This window comes from Sardina pilchardus, chromosome 8, assembly GCF_963854185.1.
Source record: "Sardina pilchardus chromosome 8, fSarPil1.1, whole genome shotgun sequence".
Taxonomy (NCBI): domain Eukaryota; kingdom Metazoa; phylum Chordata; class Actinopteri; order Clupeiformes; family Clupeidae; genus Sardina; species Sardina pilchardus.
The window spans coordinates 31,599,956-31,624,269 of NC_085001.1; the positions used below are offsets into that span (position 1 = coordinate 31,599,956).

The window sequence follows — 24,314 nt, forward strand, 5'->3', positions numbered from 1 at the left end:
CAATACCCAATTTATTCCCAAAACAAACCACTGTGATGTAAGGAACAGTTGCGTAACAGAAACTTTTGACGGAATCAGCATAAGGTCACATTAAATGTTAAAATGCATTTAGTCTTCGTTTTCTTTATATATTTTCTTTACTTCTCTTTTTTCACTTTTTAAAACGACCTGTATTTTTATTATTCGTGGTTCTCTTTGCGACCCCCGCATGACATTTTCAAGCACATAAGGTTATCAGTGATATGGTAGGTGGCACAACATATTTGCGTCTGTGAGCGTGAGTGGGCTTACACTAGAGACGTTGGTTCAGCATGGACTTTTAAGATAATGATATCACTTACAGTTGCATCATTCCATCAAGTCGATCGTCATGTCTCCACCGTGCTGTGTATCGCAACCCCTTGGGAATGGTGAACCACAATATTTATCTACAACTTGAAGATGGACATATTCCCCTTCTCCCTCATATAGTCTGACCAACTTTTTAAATTGTTCACTGTTGAATTAATTATTGCATTGTTTTCATTTGTATGTCGCTTTGGACAAAAGCGTTTGCCATATAGCATAACCATAATTAATTTTCAAATAAGAAACAGACAACTAATATCGTTAAAGAAATTTTATTTGAGTAGCAGCAAATTCAGCAGTCCACATAATAAAATCATAAACAAGAATTTAAGAAAAACTCACTTGGCAAATAAAGCTACATACCCAAACCCCTCTTGGACACATTCAGTTGTCTCTGTGCTCTGTACAGCTCATCTCAAACAAGTGCCACAGACAAAAACAATCACGCATTACACACATACAACAGATACCTCATGCAAGCACACCCACACTGTCCTGTTAACACACTCGCAAGCACATACGGTCTCATTCACAGAGAACAGCACAGAACACAGCACACACCGCCTACTGGCTCTTCAGTGCAGAACGGAGACAGACAGTAGAGGGTTGACACTTGACAGTGTTTGAGACAAATAAAATGTCTAATTAAAAGATAAAAAACAATAAATTAAAAAAGCTGTGGAGTTAAAGGAACATCATGCATCACGCTTTTAAAAAAGTAAGGACTTTAAAAGGTTCCTCACAGATGGAGGTAAAATGAAGGAGGCTTCAGCACAGACTGCCTCTCTTTAACAATGCGAAACAAAGCTTAAGTACTGACCCTGCCTCTTCTAACACAAACATATCCGGCAGCCACAGTCTGCCCTTCTGAGACATGAGCTCTCTGAGCTTCTAGACGTACCTTTACAGGCACACATCATCTGTACGCTTGTGTTTGGAGGGGAGTTGTGGCATCAGACTGCCATTACTGCTAGTATGTATCCATAGATCCCTAAACTTCAAAGGGACGCTAAACAACATATTAACACTGTAAATCAGAGAACGCTGAAATGACTGCCAGTGAATGGGCAGGCCGCTGGCTTGCAGTCCACTTTGACTTTAAGAACATTTGAATACACAAGAGTGGCACTGGTATATTACCGGCACATTAGTGCCCAGGAACTAGAGCCTGTGTGTCACTGAACACAGGACGGAGAGAGGAGAAACAAAAATGGACAACGGAGATGGAACAGAGGGGAAAGGTGAAAAAGTAGAGGAAGTCGGGGGGGAAGGGTGTTATTAAATCATGAGAAATAAGAGAAATCTGCACTTCGGTTTCAATCCGTTGGATTCTTCTTCTGAGTCAAAGACACATGTCGACTAGCCAGACTCCCTGTAAAGACAGATACAAAAACAGACAAACAGACAGAGACAGACAGACAGACAGACAGACAGACAGACAGACAGAGGAAGAAAAATCACATATTGAAACCGGTCATCACCAATTGTGAGGCAAAACAATAAAATGTATTTCCTAAATGTCTCTTTGTATGGTGTCGTACAGTCTGATGAGCAAAGTGAAATTTTCTTCTATATAGATTTCTATTTCAGCCTCTAGTGATTCCCAATCTTAATGTGAATCTACCATCTTGCTGAATGGTTATTAAGGAGTCCTTATTTGAACCACATGGACTACTCTCCTGAGCTTGGCTCCAAATGTTTCTGCTGAATCATGTTTTTGCTGTTGTTTGCCTCCAGATGCGTGGTGGCAGCCTTTGCAGAAGTCGTTCTAATGGTTGGTATGTTAACTGAGACATTAATCTTATAACAGTATCAAATATCGCAAATGTTTGCGCATGCAAGGATCTGAAATTCCGTGGTTTCAGAGTAAGAGCAACAAATTGGACTGGTGAAATGTTCTAGATTGAGCCACCTAACAATGACCCAAGCTAGAAAGGAACAGTGAGGTTAATATTTCATATCAGCTGGTAGTTTTGACAGTCAGTAGAAGTATCTGGGCAAACAACATACAAGATATATGCTAATTAGGATGAGTTATTTATTTATTTATATTTATATTTAAACTACATCAGTCTGACTAAAACTTTCAGCCCAAACTCACTTCTGCAATTTTGCCCCTATCTATCAAGGCTGCCAATATCAATAGAGCGGACTGTACCTGCTTGAGGTCCCAAAACAACGGTTAGGTTATTCTTTGGCCTCTTTTTTTTCTTCTTCTTCCCTTCAAGCTGAGGTGAGCTCTGTGGATAAACACAGGGTTGTGTGAGACAGTCATGTCATGCACTAAAGTTGATTCTGGGTAAGATGCTGGGTGATAGATTTCGACATAACAAATAAGAACAGTAATCCTTCATTACCTGGTCTCAACTTGTTAAAAGTTTGACCTTTTTAACTTTGACCTCTGTATGTCCACGTACCTGCTTCTCCCTTTCTCTAGGGACGACTCTTATCTGGTTGGTAGAGGACGGAGAGGAGGAGAAAGAACCACCTTCAGGTTTGACACCACCTAAAATATCAATAAATAAAATGTATTAATAAACAAATAATCCTACACTTCTTAGGAACTTGTAGGCCTTTAATTAAAGGAACACTTCACCGTTTTTTCATATTAAACTACGTTATTCGCTTAGTTAAGATGAGTTGATACATACCTCACGTTTCAATGCGTGCACTCACTGGCTCTGGCGCGCAGCGCAACTTTGATAGCACTTAGCTAGCCCAATGCATTCATTAGGATCCAAACAGAGATGAAGTTTTCCCTATTAAAATACAGTTACACGAGTAGTCACACGACCAAGTATGGTGAGACAAAATAAAACGTGGTACATTTCTAAGCAGGTAAAAGGGATAACTATATTGTGTGGCGGAATAATATTGGGAGCACTTAGACTCTGCGCAGTAATATCCTCACTCCAAAGTGAAACTGAAAGTGCAAGAGTGAGGATATCACTGCGCCACACAATATAGTTATCCCGCTTACCTGCTTACAAATGCACCACGTTTTATTTTGTCTCACCATACTTGATCGTGTGACTACTCGTGTAACTGTATTTTAATAGGGAAAACATGGAGGTGTTTGGTCGCTTCTAACTTAATCTCTGTTTGGATCCTAATGAATGCATTGGGCTAGCTAAGTGCTATCAAAGTTGCACCGCGCCAGAGCCAGTGAGTGCACGCATTGAAACGTGAGAGGTATGCATCAACTCGTCTTAATTTGGGGCAAAAAGTAATTTGATATGAAAGAACAGTGAAGTGTTCCTTTAACCATATGCATGATAACAATACTATAACCATATGCATGATCAAAAAAACTGTAACCATATGCATGATAACAATACTGTAACCATATGCATGATAACAATACTATAACCATATGCATGATAAAAAAAAACTGTAACAATATGCATGATGTAAAGAATATCTGTGTAGGTGTGCTTAGGCTTGGAACACTTGTCTGTCGCAGGTGTCTGTGTATTCCTGATCATAGACATACATTAAGTCTATATGTACTCCGAGTGTGTGTACCTGGTTTGTAGTATGGACATGCTTTCTTCACATGTGTGTTAGCCCCACAGATGAAGCAGCGTTTCTGCTCCTGTTTGCGCAGACGGTCGTACTCCTTCATATGTCTGTCGTTGTGCTCCCAGTCATTACTAACTCGCCTGTTACGGGTCCTTAACACACACACGCAAAGTTTTAGTTACCTCGTGCTTTGCCAACATCTCCATGACTATCATGCACACCTGTGTGCACACACATATATAGTATACTAGCCAGGCTAGGAAGCCTTCCTATTTCCAGATGCCAAAACCTACATACTACTGCAATCCAATAACCAATCTATTGAAGAGGAAGAGGAAGAGGAAGAAGAAGAAGAAGAAGAAGAAGAAGAAGAGATACAAAGACAAAATCAGCAGGGAAAGTACTTTTTGCGCATGGGACAGTCCTTCACAAAGTGTCCAATCTTCCCACAGATGCGGCAGCATCGGTCATTAGGGGCCACTTCTCCTTCTGTCAGCACTTCAGGGTCAAAGAAAAACTCCTGCAGATAAACAAGCAGACTGTTGAGATGTGCTTCCACCAGGAGCTTTGCTCCTTAGATGATCTGCCGGATCATCTAAGGGAGTTGAAAAAATATTGCTGCAATATATGTAACAGAATGTGGACACACACCATTTTGTCAGGGTATTCAGGGGGGAAGGCTTTCGTAGGTGTCCCAAAAACCCGTCGGCCGTTGATGAAGGCTTTCATGATGAAGTTGATCACTGAAGGAGAGAAGGTCATGCCATAAGACACCAAAGTACAGCTTCACATATAACAATGAACGTGTGTGTGTGTGTGTGTGTGTGTGTGTGTGTGTGTGTGTGTGTGTGTGTGTGTGTGTGTCATACTTCTCCTGGACAGGCCTCCTCCCAGGTTGTGGTGCAAGTCAAAGGGATCTGGAGGAGAAGAATGAGATGAAATACAGAGAGCTCAGATCAATGCTATGAGATAAGAAGAGGACACGAGATCGGGAAGGCAGAGACTGAACTAAAAACAACACAAGCAAACGGTAGGGTCGGTAGAGAAACTGTGGCTACCTTCAATGGTGATATATTTGGAGGTCCACTGCTTCTGGAATGGGGAGAGCGTGTCTTTCTGACGCACGCAGATAACGCGCTCCTTGAAGTCAAACTGCTCTGTGTAGAACCTCAGGAGCCCGAGCCACAGCTCTCCCACACTCTCATGATTCTGTCCGTATGAGGGCCAGCGGCGCGGCTGACACACACACACACACACACACACACACACACACAAATATTAACACACCAACACAGACACAGGCCTCGGAACATTGTCTAGCTCACAGTCTCGGAAGTCTGGGATTGACTCATTCTATAATGTGGAATAGGCTTCTTATATGGCATCAGCACATTGTGTCGGACAAAAGTGCAGTCACTCAATGACCAACGTGATTTGTGCATGAACTGAAGCTATTGTGTGACGTGTGGCTGCACTGAGCTGACCCAACAATTATTGTGCTTGTGATGTACACGGTATTAAATTGATTAGATTAATAGACTTCGCCTTATCAAACTATCTTTAGTTAGACTTTTTGTCTGTTATTTAAAACAGGGCTCATTAAACAAGTCTATTTCCCCCCAACAACCAATACAATATTGATATTCACAAGCACACATTAACACACATAAGCATCTACATTATAGATTAAATACTACAGTTGTGGCCCCGGCAGTGGCGCAACTGGCTGGGGCACCTGCACCGTACGCCGGCGACCCGGGTTCGATTCCCGCCCCGGGTCCTTTCCGGATCCCACCCCGACTCTCTCTCCCACTCACTTCCTGTCATTCTCTCTACTGTCCTGTCCAATTAAAGGCATAAAAAGCCCAAAAAAAAAAAAAAAAAAAAAAAATACTACAGTTGTGAAGGAGAGAAAGAGAGATCAACTCACCAGATCCTTCAGATCTCTGAAGAAATAAACATTCCAACCTTCCACAAGCACCTCAGGTTTGGTCTTGCCCTCATAGATCTACACAGACACATCCAGAATGCACCTGAGTACTGTAATCTGGGATCTACATTCTCATTCATGTGAATGGATCAGTGTGTGGTTTGTATGAATTTGGGGCCCATCAAAAAAGACAATACTTTGTCCTTGCCATGCAGAACCGTGATGAACATGGACACATACCTCCTGTAATACTGGAATGACGGGCGGCTCTCTCTGCTGCAGGTAGAACAGCACCATCAGTGTGTACGCATACGATGACAGACTGCCTCGCGACGCATCCCCTATGTCACACACCTGCATGAACGCACACACACACACACACACATTTAAACACAATATGCACAGTGGCACTTAATGCAGGGGGAGAGAGAGTGAGAGTGTGAGGTAGCCCCACGTGAATGGAATACTGCACCTTGGTGAAGACCTTCATGGTGTAGCAGAGCTGCCGCACACGAGGGTCAATGGAGGCATACGAGGCCAGCAGCTCAGTGTTATGCAGCCCCTGAGAGGAGACGAGAGGAGAGCAGAGGAAAAGAGAGGAGAGGAGAGGAGAGCAGAGGAAAAGAGAGGAGAGGAGAGGAGACGAGAGGAGAGCAGAGGAAAAGAGAGGAGAGGAGAGGAGAGGAGAGGAGAGGAGAGGAGAGGAGAGGAGAGGAAAAGAGAGGAGAGGAGAGGAGAGGAGGAGACAAGATGAGTGAAGAGAGGGGAGGAGAGAGGAAAAAAGTAATACATAAGTGATTTGCAGTGGAATACAAATGGAAAAGGTCCCATATCCAGATCAACATGCACATTCATGTACAGCAGCATGTGGGGTGAGTCAGAGGGCAGGCAGTGGGACTGACCAGCCTGTTGTAAAGGCTGATGTCTCCCTCAAGGCCAGTCTTCACATGGCAGAACTTCACAATGGGCACTTTGGCTGTGATGATGGGAATAATGTTCTTCAGACCTAACAGGGCCAAAAACAGGAAAGGAAGACAGAGCACAGGTGCAGAGAAAGAGACAAAAGGAGAAAGAGAGAGTTAACATCTTGATTCTTTAATCTCTATCTATGGAGTCAGCACAGCATGGAGACTCATGGGTAGGGCTGCATAATTATCGAATCGCAATCGCCAATCCTAATCTGAACCAACACAAGCAGCCAGTCACAAATAATCGTGACAAACTAATGACTTTTATATTCATGTCATCCTCCTTGACTGTGAAAATGAAGTAAAAGGTCTGCATACTTGCTCATCCTCCTTGACTGTGCCACTTCTAATTGGTGAGTGTGCGCGTACAGAACGCAAGAAGCACCAACCCAGGTGACAAGTGAGCTTCACAGCCAATCAGGAGTGCTGTGCCTCCTAACCCAGGCACACTCACCAATCAGAAGCAGCAGAACTTAGAGACATTTGGAATATTCAACTGAATCAATTAATTGACATTCAAAAATCAGATCACAAATCGCAATGGCAATCTGTCAGACAAATTTCAGATAGTTTCCCCAAATCCTTCAGCCCTATTCATGGGTCTCCTCCATGGAATCATGTCCTCTGATCAAGTAAACAGTAAACATCAGTGTGACCTGCAGCAGTGCTGGTTTGATGGTGCAGCTGTAAGAGTGTAGTGTGAGGATCTGAAGATGGCTCTTACCTGAGTGTTTGCCAAGAGCTCGAGCCAGGCTGAGGATTATGCCAATGCAGTCCAGCCCCTGAGAACACACACACACACACGCACCAGTTATATGTGTGTCCTCTCCTTTTTCAAGCTCATACATAGCAGAGGGTTTGGTTGTGTGTAAATGTGTGAGTGAGTGCGTACCATAGCTGTGTCCTGGCCCTCAAGCACCATACAAATGTCTAGGTCACTCTGCTTAAAGCCAAAGCCATTCTTGGATGAACCAAATAGCTTCAGATGGGCTCCTATCAAACAAACACAAACATTACATCACACAAAATTAAATACAGCTCTTTGATCTTAAAGAAGAATTCCGGCGATTATTCACACAGATCTCCATTTCAACCAGTACTGTCAGTAAAACATAACCCAAACCAAGTTGCTGCAGCCAACAGTTAGAGCTTCCAGGCAGCTACAGCGCTACACTTTGAGGGCGTGTTCATGAGCCCCCATGTTCATGCCCCAAGAGTGTAGCGCTGTAGCTGCTTTAGCCTACAATTACATAGCAATAAAATGTCAATACAACAGATTTAGACATGTTACAAATTCCGTCCCTTCCTCCTGTAGTACCACTCCATTCTCAGTTCCCAGTGTCCGGTGACCCCTTACCTTCTATATGGCGTCTGATGAAGGTCTCCAGGTCCTGCAGGATGTGTTCCCTCACCTGCTCCTCAACCTCATCTGGGGCAAAATCCTCTGAAAATACAAACACAACAAATCCAAGCACTCGTCAAGGTACTGGCAGCATAGGTACATTTTACTGATCAGTAACCTACATAAAAGCAGAGCATGTGGTAGTAGGCTCAATTAAACCGTTTGTGTGTGTGTGTGTGTGTTACTTACTGTAGCACTGGTCACACACTTGATCAACGATTTTGAGGAACTTTGGGGTCATGGCGGGAAGATCCTTCATCTCCACCTTCTTGAAGTCTTCAGGACAGTCAGCCTTCAGATGGCCATCACGCTTACACAGGCTGCACACCAGAGTGGGTTTCTGCCACACAAAAAAAAACAGTAACCTCTCATGTAAGAGTGTGTGTGTGTGTATATATATGTATGTGTGTGTGTGTGTGGTGTGTGTGTGTATGCATCTGGTTGTGGGGCTCACACACCTTGCCCAAGGTAAAGGCCTGCTTAGTGAAATGGTAGTGGAGGCCGTTCAACAACGCCTCGGCGCTCTTCTCGGCACTTCCATATTTGGACGGGGTGAATGAGTGTGGGCGGGATAAAGGGGTGGAGTCGGCAGGAGACTCCTCCTCTGACAGAAGAGTGTCCTCCTCCTCCTCCTCCACCTCTTCCTCTCGCTCCGAGTCGGACGGGTGCTCCTCGCTCAGCTCTTCATCGAGAGCAAATAGCCCCTCTTCCTCTGCCGTCACCTGGAATGGCTCCCACCTCCAAACACAACCACAACAGCAACACACAACATTAAAGCCATGCGCTGTACAATCATATGGCCTACTCAAATCTGACCCAATCCAGTACTGTTGCTCAGTCAAAATTAACCGCCACATCAAACGATTACAGATGTAGTTTTACATCAGACTCCAAATGGCAATCAGGAGGCTTGATGTAAAATGCTGAGCTCTTCACACTTGTGTCTTGGTGGGGGTACCAGAGCCAGCATGTGTGGAGCCATTGGTCTGCATCTGGAGTGCACCCCCAAATTTGGACTGTGCAGTGCGCACCCTCAATCATAACACAAGCCTTCTCATTGCTATTGGACGCACCCTTACTACCTTTGTTGTGTACCATCAGACGCTGAGGTGCGAAGTCTCACCTCTTCTCCTCTCGATTCATGACCTCTTCCTCCTCAGAATCGTCCTCTTCCTCACTCTCGTCTTCCTCCAGAAGGTCCGAGGACTCCTCATCCTCCTCCGGCTCCTCCTGTGCCAAGCAGTTGGAGTTTTGCCGTCTCCTACTGCTCCCCTTGGAGGTCTCTCGGAGGTTCCTGACCCCGGACTGGACGTGGTTCAATTCGCGGCAGGCCTTGGGCTTGGCCTCCCCGCTGGCCTTGCGAGGAGTCGAGCTCTCTTTAGGACTGGGCTGGCTCCGAGGCTTGTGATTGGCTGCCGGATGGGCGGGACGGAGGCTGAAGTACTTGTAGGTGGTCTTGAGGCAGTGGAGGAAGTAGTCGAACATGGGCTGGCTGATCATGGTACGCGCTATGTTTCTCCCCACCGCAAAGGGGTCTGGGAAACGACAACAAAGATCACCTTTAGTACCCCGCAATCCATCCCTCAGCCACCCAACATGTCTCCTCATCAGCAGTGCACACCACAAAATAATGTACCGCAGATTCTGATTTTAGCATGCAAACTAGGCTTCCATCAAAACACAACAGAGAGCGGAAGCCATTACAGGGATTGTCAATGAGATTGTCTATGAGATCAGCTAATATCAAACTGCTACCACTATGTCACTTGTCTTTTATTCAGTCCATGTTGTAAGTCACTTTGGTTAAAAAGCGTCAGCCAAATGTAATGTACTGTAATGTAATGTAATCTACTGCACACTTAGAGCTTTTCCCAGGGCTCTGGTGGCCCATGTCCTCTGTTCACTGACCCTCGATGGCGATCCTCTTGCGGGGCCAGTCCTTGTTGTCCCGCCACAGGGGGGCGCTGGTGCGCACGCTCAGCACGCGGTCCTGCAGCTGGAAGTCCAGCGCGTAGAACCGCAGGAGCTCCACCCACAGCAGCCCAACGCCCACCTCACTGCTGCTCTCCCCAAACACCAGTGGAACCTGTGCACAGAACACACCGGTGCACACACACACACACACACACACACACACACACACACACACACACACACACAAACAGGTATAAATCAGTTACATAAGTTAGATGTATAACATACTACATACAGCACAGTACAAAAGTGATCAGACATACTGGACAAAAAACACACATGGCAATTTGTATACACAGCAAAAATGACCTGAAGCTTTCCTGTCAGCGCCTGCAGCGGTTTGCCCCAATCTACCAGCGCTAGCTGCATTTGGCTAATGGGTGCATATATAAGGGTAGGTGAGCTAACAGGCTTACCTTTCCACGCTTCACTGTGCTCTCATTGGGGACCTGTGTGTCTGTCTGGGGGGGACTGTACACCCACAGCACCTCATCGTCCTCCAGGGCTGTGAGAGAGAAGCCCGCAAGCTGCCCTACAGAGAACCCCTGCAGCAGCAGAGAGAGAGCGGGAGAGAAAGTGAATGATGGGAAGGTGCTGATGTGCACCTGTGGGCAGGAGACACAGAATGGAGAATACCCCCTGCCACACACACACACACACACACACACACACACACACTTACTGTGCTCTCCAGGCATGCTGGCAGTAGGGGCTCTTTGCGTTGCTGCAGGAAGCAGATGACCATGAGGGCCAGGCTGTACGGGGGCACGCCGCCCTCCTCCACACAGTCCACATGACAGATCTAGCACCAGAACACACACACACAGATCACTCAAAAGGAATCGTCTCTTACGGTCATGTTTAGGTGCATACGCTGGTGGCTGGGGTGTGCTGTGGGGGACGGAGGACTCACCTTAGCCCAGTGCCTGAGGCCCAGCACCAGCGGCAGCAGATGTGGCTCCTGACTGGCCAGTGCAGACAAGAACTGCGTCGTCAGACAGGCGCTGTCATTTCCTGCACTCACCCTGCACAGCAGAGCACTGAGGACACCACAACCAGCATTAGGCAAGGCCCAGCACAGCAGCACAGCAGCACAGCACACAGAAAACTACATCTCCCAACTTCCCATGTGGACCGAAAACGATTACATGAGTGCAGTTAAGGTGCAAGGTGATTTTCTCAGAAAGCTACAAACCTCTGCTTCTCTCGGCACACCACCACTGGGACCCGCGTGTGAAAGTCCCCCTGGACCTCCACAAATTCAGCTGCAGAACATGCACACAAACAAACAAACACACACACACACACACACACACACACAGCGGACACAGTTGAGACAATACATAAGGTAGAATCACATACAGGTCTGACAGCAACCTAGCATTTTAACAATGTGCACTCAGTCCTGAGAGTGCAAACAAGTTAACACAGGGAAAAGTTACAGCTGACATGTTTAAACCAGCAAAGACGATGCAACAACAACAAAAAAAAGAAAAAAGAAATAGGACAATAATCCAAAAGGAACAATCCATAAAGGCATGTACCTTGGCGAGTCAACCGGATGTCATACTACATGCTGTCACATAATGTAGAGGGTTTTATGTTTTGAATTCTGGCCAAGCTTATTCATTTTACTCAAAATGTATGTATAATTTTGTTAGAAATATTGTTTGTAAGGTATCAGGCAAAAAGTCAGCTCTGCTCAAATTAGAGGTCATCAGAGATTTTAAATTGACTTTTACAGCCCAGGTCAACCCTAACTCCCAAACCCATAGTGCGAACACTGGACACTGGTAACCAAATAAAACGTTCAAATGGGTAAGCGGAGCTACAAATAACGCAAAACATGGAGGACATCTAGAAGCAGACCAATAAACTCAGTGACATGCAGACAGATAAACTGTCTCAATCGATCCCACAATCCTACACAGATACTCACAGCATTTAGATAGGGTCTCCTGTACAAGCAGTAGAACATCGGGCTGATGCATCTGTGAATACAGTCAAGCACAACCTAAATACGACATGAGCACAATGTAGACAAAACTATGAGCATCACCACAAACCACTGGGACAACAACAGCAAGGTACACAGCCAACTGCATGCCTAAAGGTAAACCAGAATAAAGGACAACTCTATTGCAAAACTAGTTAATCCTTTGAGAACGTAGAATACTTCTGTTCTGTTGAGAACAATTCTTGACATCCTCACAGACAGTAGCATAGCAAAGGATCACAGGACAAGATCTCAAACAAGAATACAGTTTTGATTTCAGGAATACACAACATGTCTCTCATCTGGCTTCAGAGCTCAGAGCCTGCTGAATGAATGGGTACTCACGCTGGAGGAGGCCTGGATGTCAATGTTGACATCTGAATCTTTGAAGCCAAACCTAGTGCAGGAGGATCCATACAACCTGAGCTTACTCCCTGCAAAACACATACATTCAGTACATTTTACCCACAGAAAAGAATACACAACAAATGCATTCAGACTGGACTGTAGACGTGTGAGAGTGCATGGCCTGAGCTCATGAGCGGCTTACCTGGCAGTACTGGAGTGATAACTGACTGCATCAGGGCCAACACCCCACTCCGCACCAGCACATCCTCCTCACTTAGCCCCTCCGCCACCATCACACCCTCCAGAGCGGAGCCAATGGCAGATGTCTGGTCTTTTCCCGGAGGCGGGATGCTCTTCAACATCAGCTCGTCTCTCTTCTCCTACAAACGCACATTTAAGTGTATAGATTAAAGATTAATATGCATCATCTATGTCAGTATTTTTCAACCTTTTTTGAGCCACTGTACATTTTTTACATTAAAAAATGATTGATTACATTATTAATAGAATGATCATTGATCTATGGAGGCTTACACTGTGCATAATTCTTGAAACTGCACAATGATGAGTGAATAATGATCAAAACCTAGAATCAAAAATGTTTTGTTGGGTGTAAGGAACTGGGTCTCTTCAAGTCCTATGACTGACCAAAGAATGTAGGCCTATACCCTATTAATGACCAAATAACATTACATTTCAATACACTAAAACAGAAAAAAATACTTGTACTTCTAAATACTTAAGCATTTTTTAAAAGCAAGTACTTCTGTACTTCAACTTAAGTAAAACTTTCACTTGTAGTGGAGTAATATTTGTGTATCTACTGTATACTTTCATTCATTGGCAAATTTTGACTCCTGAGATGTCTTCATTTGGTGAATTTTGAAGAAAGCATACATGTATCCATCATGCGATCTTCAAAGTATGCAGTCAGTGTGTGTTTCTCAAAGTCAAGAATTGCTCCATCCAAGCCACTTTTTCAAGGACGTTACATCATCAAATCTCATCAAGCACTGTTCCAAAGTCAAGGCTGCTTTCAAATTCTAGCAAGTACTGAGTCCTTCGTTCTGAGAATTTTGGAGAATTTGAGGATGCATCGATGGATCCTCGGCGTGAAGAAATAACCCACAATCCTTTGCGTATGGACGATTAGAAATTATCTGACGATGTGATTAAAAAAAAAGTGGGAGAGGGAGATGGAAAGTAGATGCAAAGAAGGAGCAGTGCGTGTTAATGTAGGCTAAATACGATTTCTCAAGTGTTTTGTTAATGCCATCGTATATTTGCTCAGGCATTTATATCAAGTTATTGAGCATATTCATGATAAATGCATAGCCTATGTCAATGTGCATGAATAAGTTGTGATAGACTTTTGTTATTAATTTATCTCTGAACTTCGCCCAATGCGAACTTTGTACAAGTTTAACATTACCGTTGCCGTTGTCAATTACCGGTATAACTTTCCATTGACACTATTAACATAATTATAAACTACGGATTGTGATATGTGAAGACCAAGTCGAATGTGGAAATACTGTAGGCTACTCAAAAAAGTTTATTTAGAGGAGAGTGCAGCTGCACAGTTGTCGGAACAGCACAATTTCCACGGTTCAAATGAAGCTTGCAGTCGGAACCGGCGTGCACTTCCACACTCGCTAGGCTGTTCCATTGCATGTGATCTTGACGGCCGGGGAGGGTACTGGGAAGGTGTGTAGCCTTGTCTCTCTAGCACCCGACTCGAAAGAAAGCATTCTATCAAGGATCCGCTCTTGACTTTGAGAAACACCCAGTATCTCAGCAACGTTGTCCCAACGACTAATTAATGGATGCACCATTCTATGTTGCCATCTTACTTGGTGTCAAAAACAAAGTTCATAGCTAAGGGCAAGTGACTTGTGACTTGACAGTTGAAGGCAGCTCAGAGAGACTCTATATGCCTGAAAGGCAGTGGCAAGTAAGTGAACCCTTTGAAATTAGTTGCATTAAGATGTCTTAAAATAATGTCCAATCTACATTTGAATTATAATAATGAAGAAACACAATCGGTTTTCCACTGATAATACACATTATTGCACTGTTCTTATATTCTGTTCATTGTTCAGTATTCCATATTGAGTACAACATTCAAACCTTCACAGTACTAGTTGGAAAATGTAAGTGAATCCAAAGCCTGATGGCTTCAACAAAAACTAATTTTAGTCAGAACAAATAACAAATATGGAGTAATCAATAGCCCTGTTTACATGGACACTTTTAATCTCATTACAAATGGAGATAAAAATCCCTCATACTCCTCCACTATGGCAAATATCTATCAATCTGCTAGCTGTGCGTCCCCAGAATACACTGTAAGAAACACCATCTCAGCAGCCCAGGATTAAAAAATGGCAACTAAACAGCCTGGAACATCAACAAAAACAGCCCAGTGCAGCCGTTGCCATTTTTGGAGCCTGGGCTGTCTACAGAGACGATGTTTTTTTTACAGTGAATTCAGCGGACGAACAGCTAGTGTATCGTGAGGAGATGTATGTTGTTCGTAAAAAAAAAAAAAACGTTTTAGCTTATAAACCGCATATCATCCCTTAGAGCACCTTCAACAGAACAGTTACAGAGTTTGAGTTTAATGCTCATGAGAGGAACATTCTGATGTGACCCAGACCTGGCAAGACAAATATCTCAGAGGACCTTCTACAAAGACTTGATTTGGAATGCAATGGCAATGTAATCTGAAAAAGTTTAAATATAGAGTTTATCGGCCCACAGATCAACAAACTGTCATACAAGGAGATGACTTAGTACTCTGGCTAAGTGTGCCTAGAAGTGGACAAAGAGACGTGTTAATGAGGTCAATAAATACCACAGAATAACAGTTAAATGCATTAAGGAGTCATTTAACAGGTTAATGTCTCTGTTCAGGAGTCCACCATACTGTAGGTACAACATTGAACAAAGAGGGTGTCTAAAGCAGGAGACCACAGTGGAACCGCTGCTCTCCAAAATAATTACTGAGCAAAGCGCAACTTGGCACTCCCCACTGCTATTGGAGAAAGAGTTCATGGACAGATGAAACATTGACTGAATTGTTTGGAAAGAACACACAGCAATGCATGGCATCAAAAGTTCACCATAAAAACATCATCTCATTGCTAAAGTACAGTGAGGGGAGTACCAGGCTTGCTGTCTCAGGGACAGGACAATTTGCGATCAGTAATCACTGAGAGAAAAATAAAGTCCCAGATTTATCAACATTATAATAGGACAATGACTACTTTTCCATGCATACCATATTGGGGATAATGACAATATTGATTGCGGTCATGTTAACACCTTATTCCAGTTGGCAAACCCGACATACGCCCGTTTTAATAGGAATATTCGGGCATGTCAAACATTAGCTGGAACGGCCCCTTTGGGCATATCAAATCATTTCTGAAGGCTATGATGGAATTAATCGATGGCTGAAAGCATCATAATGCTCAAGCAGTTTTTTTTCGCTCCGCTGACAGATCAAGAATCGATTAAAAAAAAAACTCAAAGCAACCTATTACAAGGCAGGCTAAAAGGTAAACCCCTAGTGGCTCTAATCTGAACAAATTCACCTATTTTGTGGTCACGACTGCAATTCTGGGACAGAAACCATTGCAAGAACATTGCCATTTCTGCTGCACTGGGAAACATCTCATTCTGACTATTGCTATGAACAGAATATGGACTGTAATTGGAATATGGTGTGCATGGAAACTTGGTCAATGACATGGACGAGTATACGTCATGTAGCCGGACAATAACCTTAAAGGAATATTTCGGTATTTTACACTTTAAGCCCGTTATGTGCAGCTCACCGAGTGGTTGCTGGTCTTCAACAATCTTCTATAGCAAGTTTCGCAATGAAATTCAAATTCTGTTGTGTTAAATTAGGCACATACGGTTGTGAGGTATCTGAAAAAGTACTTCCGGGATTTCGAAAATCCCTGATAAAAAATGACAGAAGCTGTATTTCGCTGCTAAACTTGCTATAGAAGATCGTTGAAGACCAGCGAGATGCACTTTTTAAAAACAAACGTTTAGGGGTGTTTTAAGGACAGAATAGTCCATGCACAAAGCGAGCAATGTTAAAGCCATACAGAGCTCCATTCTAAAGCTGTCAAATTCCACAAACAGGCTCAATCGTCGAGATTTCGGTGTCAAACACTCGTTTTCATGCTAGGCAATAGAGAAAACGGGCTTAAAGTGTAAAATACCGAAATATTCCTTTAAACATAGAATGAAATCTACAGAGGATTGCTTCAAAAGAAAATCTACTTTTTAGAGTGGTTCAGTTAAAGCCAAGAGCCAAAAAAGTCATTCACACCAGACATCCTAATAGTATGGATGAACTGAAGGATGAATTGGCTAAAATACCTCCTGAATGTTGTGCAGATGTTGTGACTCAGTTACCAGGAGCACTCGGCTGAGCTTAGTCCTGCCAAAGGAGGTTCAACCAATAATTAATTTCAAAGGTTTACTTCCTTTTTCTACCAGCACTAGCAATATTGTATTGGTGTTTTCAATAGACATGAAAGACAATAACTTATTTTGTGCTATTAGCTTCAGCACATTGTGTTTGTCTATACTAGTGACTTGATGATCAGATAACATATTGCAGACAACCTGATCATTCCAAAGAGTTCACATACTTTTTGTTGCCACAGTATTTGATTGATTCTTTGTATTACTCATCTGCCTGCCTCATCTCTGTAATCTGCCTTCAGGTTCCCCCTAATTTTAGTTATTGTGAGAATGTGAAAGTCCTGTGCTATGTCCATCACTGCTCTAACCATGTTGTGTGAGTGTGTGTGTGTGTGTGTGTGTGTGTGTGTGCCCACACTCACCTTGGCCCTCCTTCTGTGCCCGCGGTCTCTCAGGTGTGAATGTGCCCTGGACACGGAGTCCATCTTTGTATCACACAAATGGCAGCTAAACCACACACTTTCCTCTGTTCTCTGAAAACACACAAAATGCGAGTCTTGGAAAAAACTAAAAACTCCAACATTTTAGCTATTCAGATCTTACTTGAAGTAGAGACGTCAATCACACATGCATCACTCACAGACAATTATCATATGTGTGAATGTGTATATGAGTGAGTGAGTGTGTGTGTGTGTGTGTGTGTGTGTGTGTGTGTGTGTGTCTCACCCCCTGCGTCTCATCCAGAGGCTGGCTTATGGTCTGTAGCAAGTCTGAGATGGAATTGGTGGTGTGGTCAATCACCAGGACTCTGTCCATTTCTCGTGTGCCCCTATCTCTCCAATGGAGTCCTGAAGAAAACAATAAAATGTTCCGACAAGTACTCAACAGTTTTGCACACAACCTCCAACAATACTCACAATTGTGTAGACTCAGCACCATTGGTATTATGTGTGGAGTCATGGCTTCAATAGTCATCAGCGGTTGTGTACGGAGAGCAATGCTGAAATGAATGCTGTGTGCTTATGAAAGGTCTGTGTGTGTGCATATCTATGTGCACGAGAGAGCTGACGTTATGTCCCTGCATACCTGAGCCACGGCCCCCATGCTTCTCCCCTGAGGGATGCCTCCTCTTACTCCTGCTCTGGCCCGTCTCTGGGGGATACTCCCGATCACGCCAGTTCTCCTCCGGCCGCCGTGGGGACCCCTGGGGGACCCCTCTCTGTTTCGGGCTCATGCCAGGGGCCCAGCCGCCACCTCCTCTACGGCCCCCAGGGCTGAAGCCTCCAGGACTGAACCCCATCTCAAATCCCCCCTCCTTCCGTGGGCTCCTCCAGTTCTCCGCCTCGTCTGCCCCACGTCCGCGTTGGGAACGCATGCCACGACCAAAGCCCTCCATGTGTGTTCTTTTGTCGTCCAGTGGCACTGTGTTGATAAAATCACCTTGTTATAAACCTGAAATGTAGCAAAGAAAAGTGCTATTGCAACTCTTTCACTGGGTGGTAAGACGAGAGGTGTATTACAAATAGTGCCCTGTTATTATATTTGTATGGTGTCATTTTGTTAGAGGGCCAACCACAGAGAACGAGAGCACGCGTGTTTGTTTATAGTCGTTCACTTCTAGAGCGATGACTGCTGCAACTCCATCTCTCTTCGTGTATTTCGCAATCTGAAACCTGAACTATGAGAAGCATAAGCAATGTAGTAACATTAATGGCTAGCTACCAAGCTAAAGACATTTCCTTGTGATGGGGCCCAGCACAACTTTTAATTATGTTCAGTAACCTTGATACTAAGGTCTTAACAAAGAATACAGCAATTAAACCCGCTTCAACTTGCATTCTGTTGTTTGAAGATTTGACAAAAGCGAGAAACTTGCTAGCTGGCTTAGCATTGCTGACACAGACTAGCCAGTATTATGGGCTCGCTTCCAGGTCAACTGTCAACCTGAGCTCTACCGACAGAGCTGACACTACTTTACCTTTGCTTGTGAAACTCATAATGTTTCAGCACTTGGTGGCGGATTCTTTTGTAATACGTGGCGAAAGCAATAGCTTGCCAAACACAATTCCACTAGCAAGAGGATAGCAGAGGCATATATTGCTAACTGAAACAAATGGTTTTCATTACACCAATAGATCTATTCTGGAGGGAAAACACTCCAAATTATTGGAAATTAGTTTAATTGGCTGTTGACCCCTTAAAATACTTAGTAAATTAACAATAAGGGTGCATACACGAGGAAAAGCTAGCTAGCTGGCTAGCTCCCTGCTAGCTTTACACAAGTAACAAGCCGTGTGGATTAGCCAGTAGCAAACTTTTAATTCATTAGACACGGCATTGATGGCAATTTAACAATCAGAATCCTTTGATAATACCTGAAGTCTCTGTTACATCAGCATTATGTTGGTTGCATTCAGATGGTTTAAAGATCACTGGTCCGACCCAAAGCCCTCTATGCTCTGCCTGCAACTCGGTGAGAGCAGTGGCGTGTGGGACTTCACCGACAGCGTTGGCTACTTCCGTTTCGAACCAATATAAAGGACAAAGTGTGATGATCTGTGAGTTGATGATTTGTGATTTTTTCGACATGCAATTTTGTATTATTATTATTATTTTTTTTTTACCAGCATAGGGATCTGGAAATCACAGAAACTGGAAATCACTATGATTATAGCCTCACTGTTATTATTGCTTTACTGATTGACCTAGATTTCATCCAAGTTGATAGTACAGGCCTTTCTAGTGGGTAGAAAGTCATGAAATAGAGAACATCTTGTGGTTGCAATCTTCCTCAGTTCTCCTACAAACCATCAAACCCTATTTGGTATTTACTTTATGAAGTTAAAAAATGTAAACTTGTTGTCTAGCCTACACAGGTCAACAGGTGGGCACTACAGTAATTGGCAGTAGGCTATCCCACTTAGTTGTTTAGTAGTCTGTCCTATCTCACTCCCTCCCTCTTGCTCACACAAGTAGGCTAGTCTACTCAGACATAGTCTACACCCCTCCTCTTTTGTGCCTGATGTTGCTGCTGCTTTCGCCCTGTTCAGTCGACAGGTGACAGAGCATCGATGGCACCTCCATGAGCAGTTAGACTTGAAAATTCGTAGATACGTCTGGATGAATGTACTTCAAGTGGACACTTAATAGGTAAAAATAATATATGCTTAACATGTGACTTTTCAAACTTCATGTTGGGAAGAGTGACCAGTGTATGGCATTAGGCTGAAGTCCACGTCAAATTGATAGCACCTTTTGCTCGAAAATAGTGGGTCAGTGATAATGTGATGGATGGAAGAAAATGTTAATCATCCAGATTAGGCCTTTCTGTGTTTCCGTTTTTTATAGAGTAGATTAGAGTTTGAATAGAACTACACCGTTGAGACTGTCATTCATTTACATTGAAAGTGTTGGAATATGGCTGAAATGTTACTCCATGTCAATATGTGTATGTGTGTGTGTGTGTGTGTGTGTGTGTGTGTGTGTGTGTGTGTGTGTGTGTGGGTGTGGGTGTGGGTGTGGGTGTGGGTGTGTGTGGGTGTGTGTGGTTGGTTGTGCGTGCATGTGCGTTTGTGTGTTTCAATGTGCATGAGTGTAGCATGGCTGAAAGCTTGAAGGTCACCAGCACAACGGGCACACTGTGCAGCAGGGGTAATGGAGGCGCAGGATGTGATGACGCCCTTTTGCACCCTCCTTTGTTGGTGGATGCCTGGCTGGTGCCCCTGTTCTTTGCTCTCATCATGCTCCTTGGACTCCTGGGCAACTCCCTTGTCATCTATGTAGTCGCTAAGCAACAACAGATGAAGACTGTCACCAATATTTACATAGGTATAGTCATCTGAGACATTAATGCATAGTTGCTGTGACGGAGCTCACCTATTCTCAATGCTGATTTATAATAGATTCTTGAGAGATCAGCGCCATAGGGAAACACAATGTAGTGTTATCCATGGTTTTCGTGTTTTTGGTTAAGTCCTTATTTTTAATCTAAAGAGCAAGACACATTGTATGTGTTGATTTCAATATTTACAATGAATTTATATTTTATTTGTCATTTCTGGTTGCAAAAGGTTTCTCACCTTTTCTCTGTTGTGTTTTGGTTACAGTGAATCTGGCCACAACAGACATTCTGTTCTTAGTTTGCTGTGTGCCTTTCACGGCCACACTTTACCCTCTGCCCAGCTGGGTATTTGGAGACTTCATGTGTCGCTTGGTCAACTATCTACAGCAGGTCAGCCAAATCCAAACACCTTCTTTCATTTCGATACAAACTGCTCTTTTCACCCATACTTTAAGTCTAAGTATTGTCCAAGTATTGAAAGACTAGATGTTGTTATGTTTCTTTATTACACATTAACACATACTGCAATGTGCAACTGTGTCTGATAGGTGACAGCTCAGGCAACCTGCATCACTCTTTCTGCAATGAGCGTGGATCGCTTTTATGTGACAGTTTACCCTCTGCAGTCCCTCCACCACAGGACTCCACAGTTAGCCATGGCTGTCAGCATCTCCATATGGATAGGTAACCAAGTGCACACACACACACACACACACACACACACACACACACAATTAGTGAACTTTCAAAACTTTCTGCGATGCTGCAATAAGGAATTAATGTACTGTATGTCGTGTTATAGTGATGTGGTCATGTACGTGGCCCCATCAGGTTCCCTGCTGCTGTCTGTGCCAGTGGCTGTGTACCAGCGTCTAGAGCCAGGCTACTGGTTTGGCCCACAGACGTACTGCACTGAAGCCTTCCCTTCCCCAAGCCTCCACAGGGCCTTCATCCTCTACACCTTCCTGGCTGTCTACCTGCTGCCGCTGGTCACCATTTGTTTCTGCTACGCCTGCATGCTTAAACGTATGGGCCGCCCCAGTGTGGAGCCAGCGGACAACAACTACCAGGTCTGTGCAGTGACAGTATCACTTTTAGCGTCAAACATCAAATATGTACCATGTTCTTCTCATCATCATCATCATCATCATCAGATCAGTAAGTCACCAATATTAAAATGGCTTTTACCTTCATGGACGTTTTTCAGGGTGATGATCAAATACAGATACTCTGTCAAGTGTTCATGTTGTAACAGAGGGCTAGGATTATGGTGTGCTGCACATATGATGGAATCTTTGTGATTGTGATCCAGTGTGATATGTGAAAGGTTTAAGTGTTCCGTATGATGGTGTTATCTTGTATTTGTGTCTCTGTGTTTGTGTGTGTTTTATGGTGTCACTCAGGAGTGGTGAGTCAAATGGGTGTGATTGTAACGTGTATCAGACTACCCTGGAAAATTGAGAGTTCTCATGAGAGCACAATTTGAATTTGCTCAGCTAGTCACTCTTATACCCATGTCCTTGCAGCAACCTGCACTAATCGCATATCATGATCATGAACATGATACATGTGGGCCAGCGTTGCAACGTCGGAGTCTGGAATCAGTCAGTAATTGTTGGTCGTATAAGTGTTATCCAATTATGTTGAAGTCTGAAATCAGTCAGTAAACATTGGTCGTAGTGTAATCCAATTATGCTGAAGTCTGAAATCAGTCAGTAAGCATTGGTTGTAGTGTTATCCAATTGCGTGCATGCAAATGCATAGTGCCGCCCCTCGAGTTGGGCCATTTTCATTACTAGCCAGCTGCTTGTTCATGATTTCCTGTGTTATCTTGCCTTCTTCCCCACTTGCAGATGTGTGTGTGTGTGTGTGTGTGTGCGTGCTTACAGTATACCTTTAATTTCAGGTCCATGTGCAGTATGAGCACTCGGAAGCGGTGCGTTCGCGGGTGTCCCGCATGGTGGTGGTGATGGTGCTGCTCTTCACCATCTGCTGGGGGCCCATCCAGGTGCTGCTGCTCCTGCAGTCTCTGCAGCCGGCTGCCCCGCTCCGCAGCTACACCCTCTACAAGCTGAAGATCTGGGCCCACTGCATGTCTTACGCCAGCTCGGCCCTCAACCCGCTGCTCTACGCCTTCATGGGGGCCAACTTCAGACGGGCTTTCAGGGACGCCTTCCCTGCTGCGTTCAAACGCACTCGGCGCCGGACACAGCCACTCACTGACCCCACTCACGCTGAGCTGAACTTCCTTTCATCTGGACCCTGAGACTCTCTCTCTCTCTCTCTCTCTCTCTCTCTCTCTCTCTCTCTCTCTCTCTCTTTCTCTCTCTCTCTCTCTAGCTTTTTCTCACTGTTGGCCTCTTGCTCCCATATAAAAAAACAGTGATTTGTGTGATAAGTGAGATATCTAATGCACACTGACACACACTTACTTTGACAGACTCACTTACTGTGTACAAGACTCTTTAGTGTGTACGTTTTAATCAGAGGCTTATTTTTGCCATGTGACCTTTTCTCCCTCTGTGGTGTCTTTGTTGGCTCCCGACTGTTTCTCCGAGTTTGTTGGTCGCGTGCTACCTCATGCTAGCGTCGTCCACTCTGTATTTAATTCATCACATGAGACACATCATGGGCAAGGCAAAGGAGAGATGGACACACAATACATCCAACGAAACGCAAATGTCAGCAGTTAAGCATCCTGTATTCCCTGCATCTAGTGACATGGACTTATTACACTTGTGTTGGCTTACAAATAACAAGTAAACGGCGTCGGTTCAAACAATTGCAACAGATTATTTCCTTATCTGAGTTTTGTGATTACTTTTGCTTGAGTTACCCACACAGTGTTTAAAGACTATTCACTGATGTGGTCAACAATATTGCTCTTGGGTTTGTGAACATTTTCATTTCTTTTTGGGCAGCCTACCAAAGACTAGGCTACTAAAGACATGTTTTTGCTGCGCCCAAGTGGCTGTGGGGTCTTGCTGCATACAGCAGCCTATTGTTTTTATAATTTGATAATGTCCATCATGTCTTTTACAGCCTATATATGTGGTCGCAGATTTAGTCAACTAACATCTGGCACCACCAGCTACAAAGAGAGGGGAACTCGACTTGATGTCTGAATGTAGCTTGCATTCAAGATAAATTCAAGAAGTTATTCTATAAAACAGAATCTCATCCACTTTCATCACCTCATATCAGCAGACACGCTTCATTCAGATGGTCAGTTGTTGCTGTCTGTCATACAATTCCTATAAAAAGTGTTCAAGACCCTTGGGCATTTCCACTTTTACTGTAAAATGGAATCTTGGTCAATTTAATTCAGCCTTTTTACAATAATTAAATGTCAAATGAAAACAGATGTCTATAAAGTAATGTTAATTAATTAAAAAGCATATAACATAAAATATATGCATAATTTTCACTCCTTATTGGAGTTTTAATGTTTTAGATTTTTAAAAGCTGATATGAGTGCTTGATTTCACGCTCCCTTGGGAAAAGTAAGCTATTTGGAGTATATTAAAAAAAAAAAT

The 24,314-nt window shown here is 43.8% G+C and overlaps 2 protein-coding genes across 2 annotated transcripts; one reads left to right on the forward strand and one right to left on the reverse strand.

The window, feature by feature from the left end:
• Positions 1–604: 604 nt before the first annotated feature.
• On the reverse strand, positions 605–19,448 carry tut7 (terminal uridylyl transferase 7). Its single transcript, XM_062543620.1, has 30 exons — positions 19,313–19,448; positions 18,024–18,359; positions 17,664–17,785; positions 17,360–17,470; positions 12,691–12,868; positions 12,486–12,574; positions 12,084–12,135; positions 11,340–11,409; positions 11,058–11,184; positions 10,827–10,946; positions 10,561–10,689; positions 10,079–10,256; positions 9,294–9,705; positions 8,629–8,908; positions 8,360–8,510; positions 8,126–8,212; positions 7,661–7,761; positions 7,493–7,550; positions 6,703–6,806; positions 6,273–6,362; positions 6,041–6,154; positions 5,801–5,878; positions 4,929–5,106; positions 4,740–4,787; positions 4,522–4,613; positions 4,275–4,390; positions 3,874–4,022; positions 2,766–2,854; positions 2,507–2,588; positions 605–1,720 (listed from the first exon to the last, which is right to left on the reverse strand). Exons 2-30 carry the CDS (start codon positions 18,331–18,333, stop codon positions 1,665–1,667), a joined length of 3,771 nt encoding a protein of 1,256 aa, XP_062399604.1. The 5' UTR covers positions 18,334–18,359; positions 19,313–19,448; the 3' UTR covers positions 605–1,664.
• Positions 19,394–23,499, forward strand: kiss1rb (KISS1 receptor b). Its single transcript, XM_062543622.1, has 7 exons — positions 19,394–19,495; positions 19,988–20,087; positions 20,536–20,765; positions 21,044–21,168; positions 21,327–21,462; positions 21,610–21,848; positions 22,685–23,499. The coding sequence occupies exons 2-7, from the start codon at positions 20,062–20,064 to the stop codon at positions 23,042–23,044; spliced, it is 1,116 nt and encodes a 371-aa protein (XP_062399606.1). The 5' UTR covers positions 19,394–19,495; positions 19,988–20,061; the 3' UTR covers positions 23,045–23,499.
• Positions 23,500–24,314: the final 815 nt, after the last annotated feature.

Excerpts from the sequence above, each read along its gene's own strand:
- tut7 (XM_062543620.1), bottom strand. The coding sequence starts at position 18,333 with ATGGAGGGCTTTGGTCGTGGCATGCGTTCCCAACGCGGACGTGGGGCA. Across the intron at positions 8,511-8,628 it reads AGGCCTTTACCTTGGGCAAG|AAACCCACTCTGGTGTGCAG; the intron begins GTGTGTGAGCCC and ends TTTGTGTGGCAG. Across the intron at positions 6,155-6,272 it reads CCATGAAGGTCTTCACCAAG|GTGTGTGACATAGGGGATGC; the intron begins GTGCAGTATTCC and ends GCGTTCATGCAG.
- kiss1rb (XM_062543622.1), top strand. The coding sequence starts at position 20,062 with ATGTACTTCAAGTGGACACTTAATAG. Across the intron at positions 21,169-21,326 it reads TGGTCAACTATCTACAGCAG|GTGACAGCTCAGGCAACCTG; the intron begins GTCAGCCAAATC and ends TGTGTCTGATAG. Across the intron at positions 21,849-22,684 it reads CAGCGGACAACAACTACCAG|GTCCATGTGCAGTATGAGCA; the intron begins GTCTGTGCAGTG and ends CTTTAATTTCAG.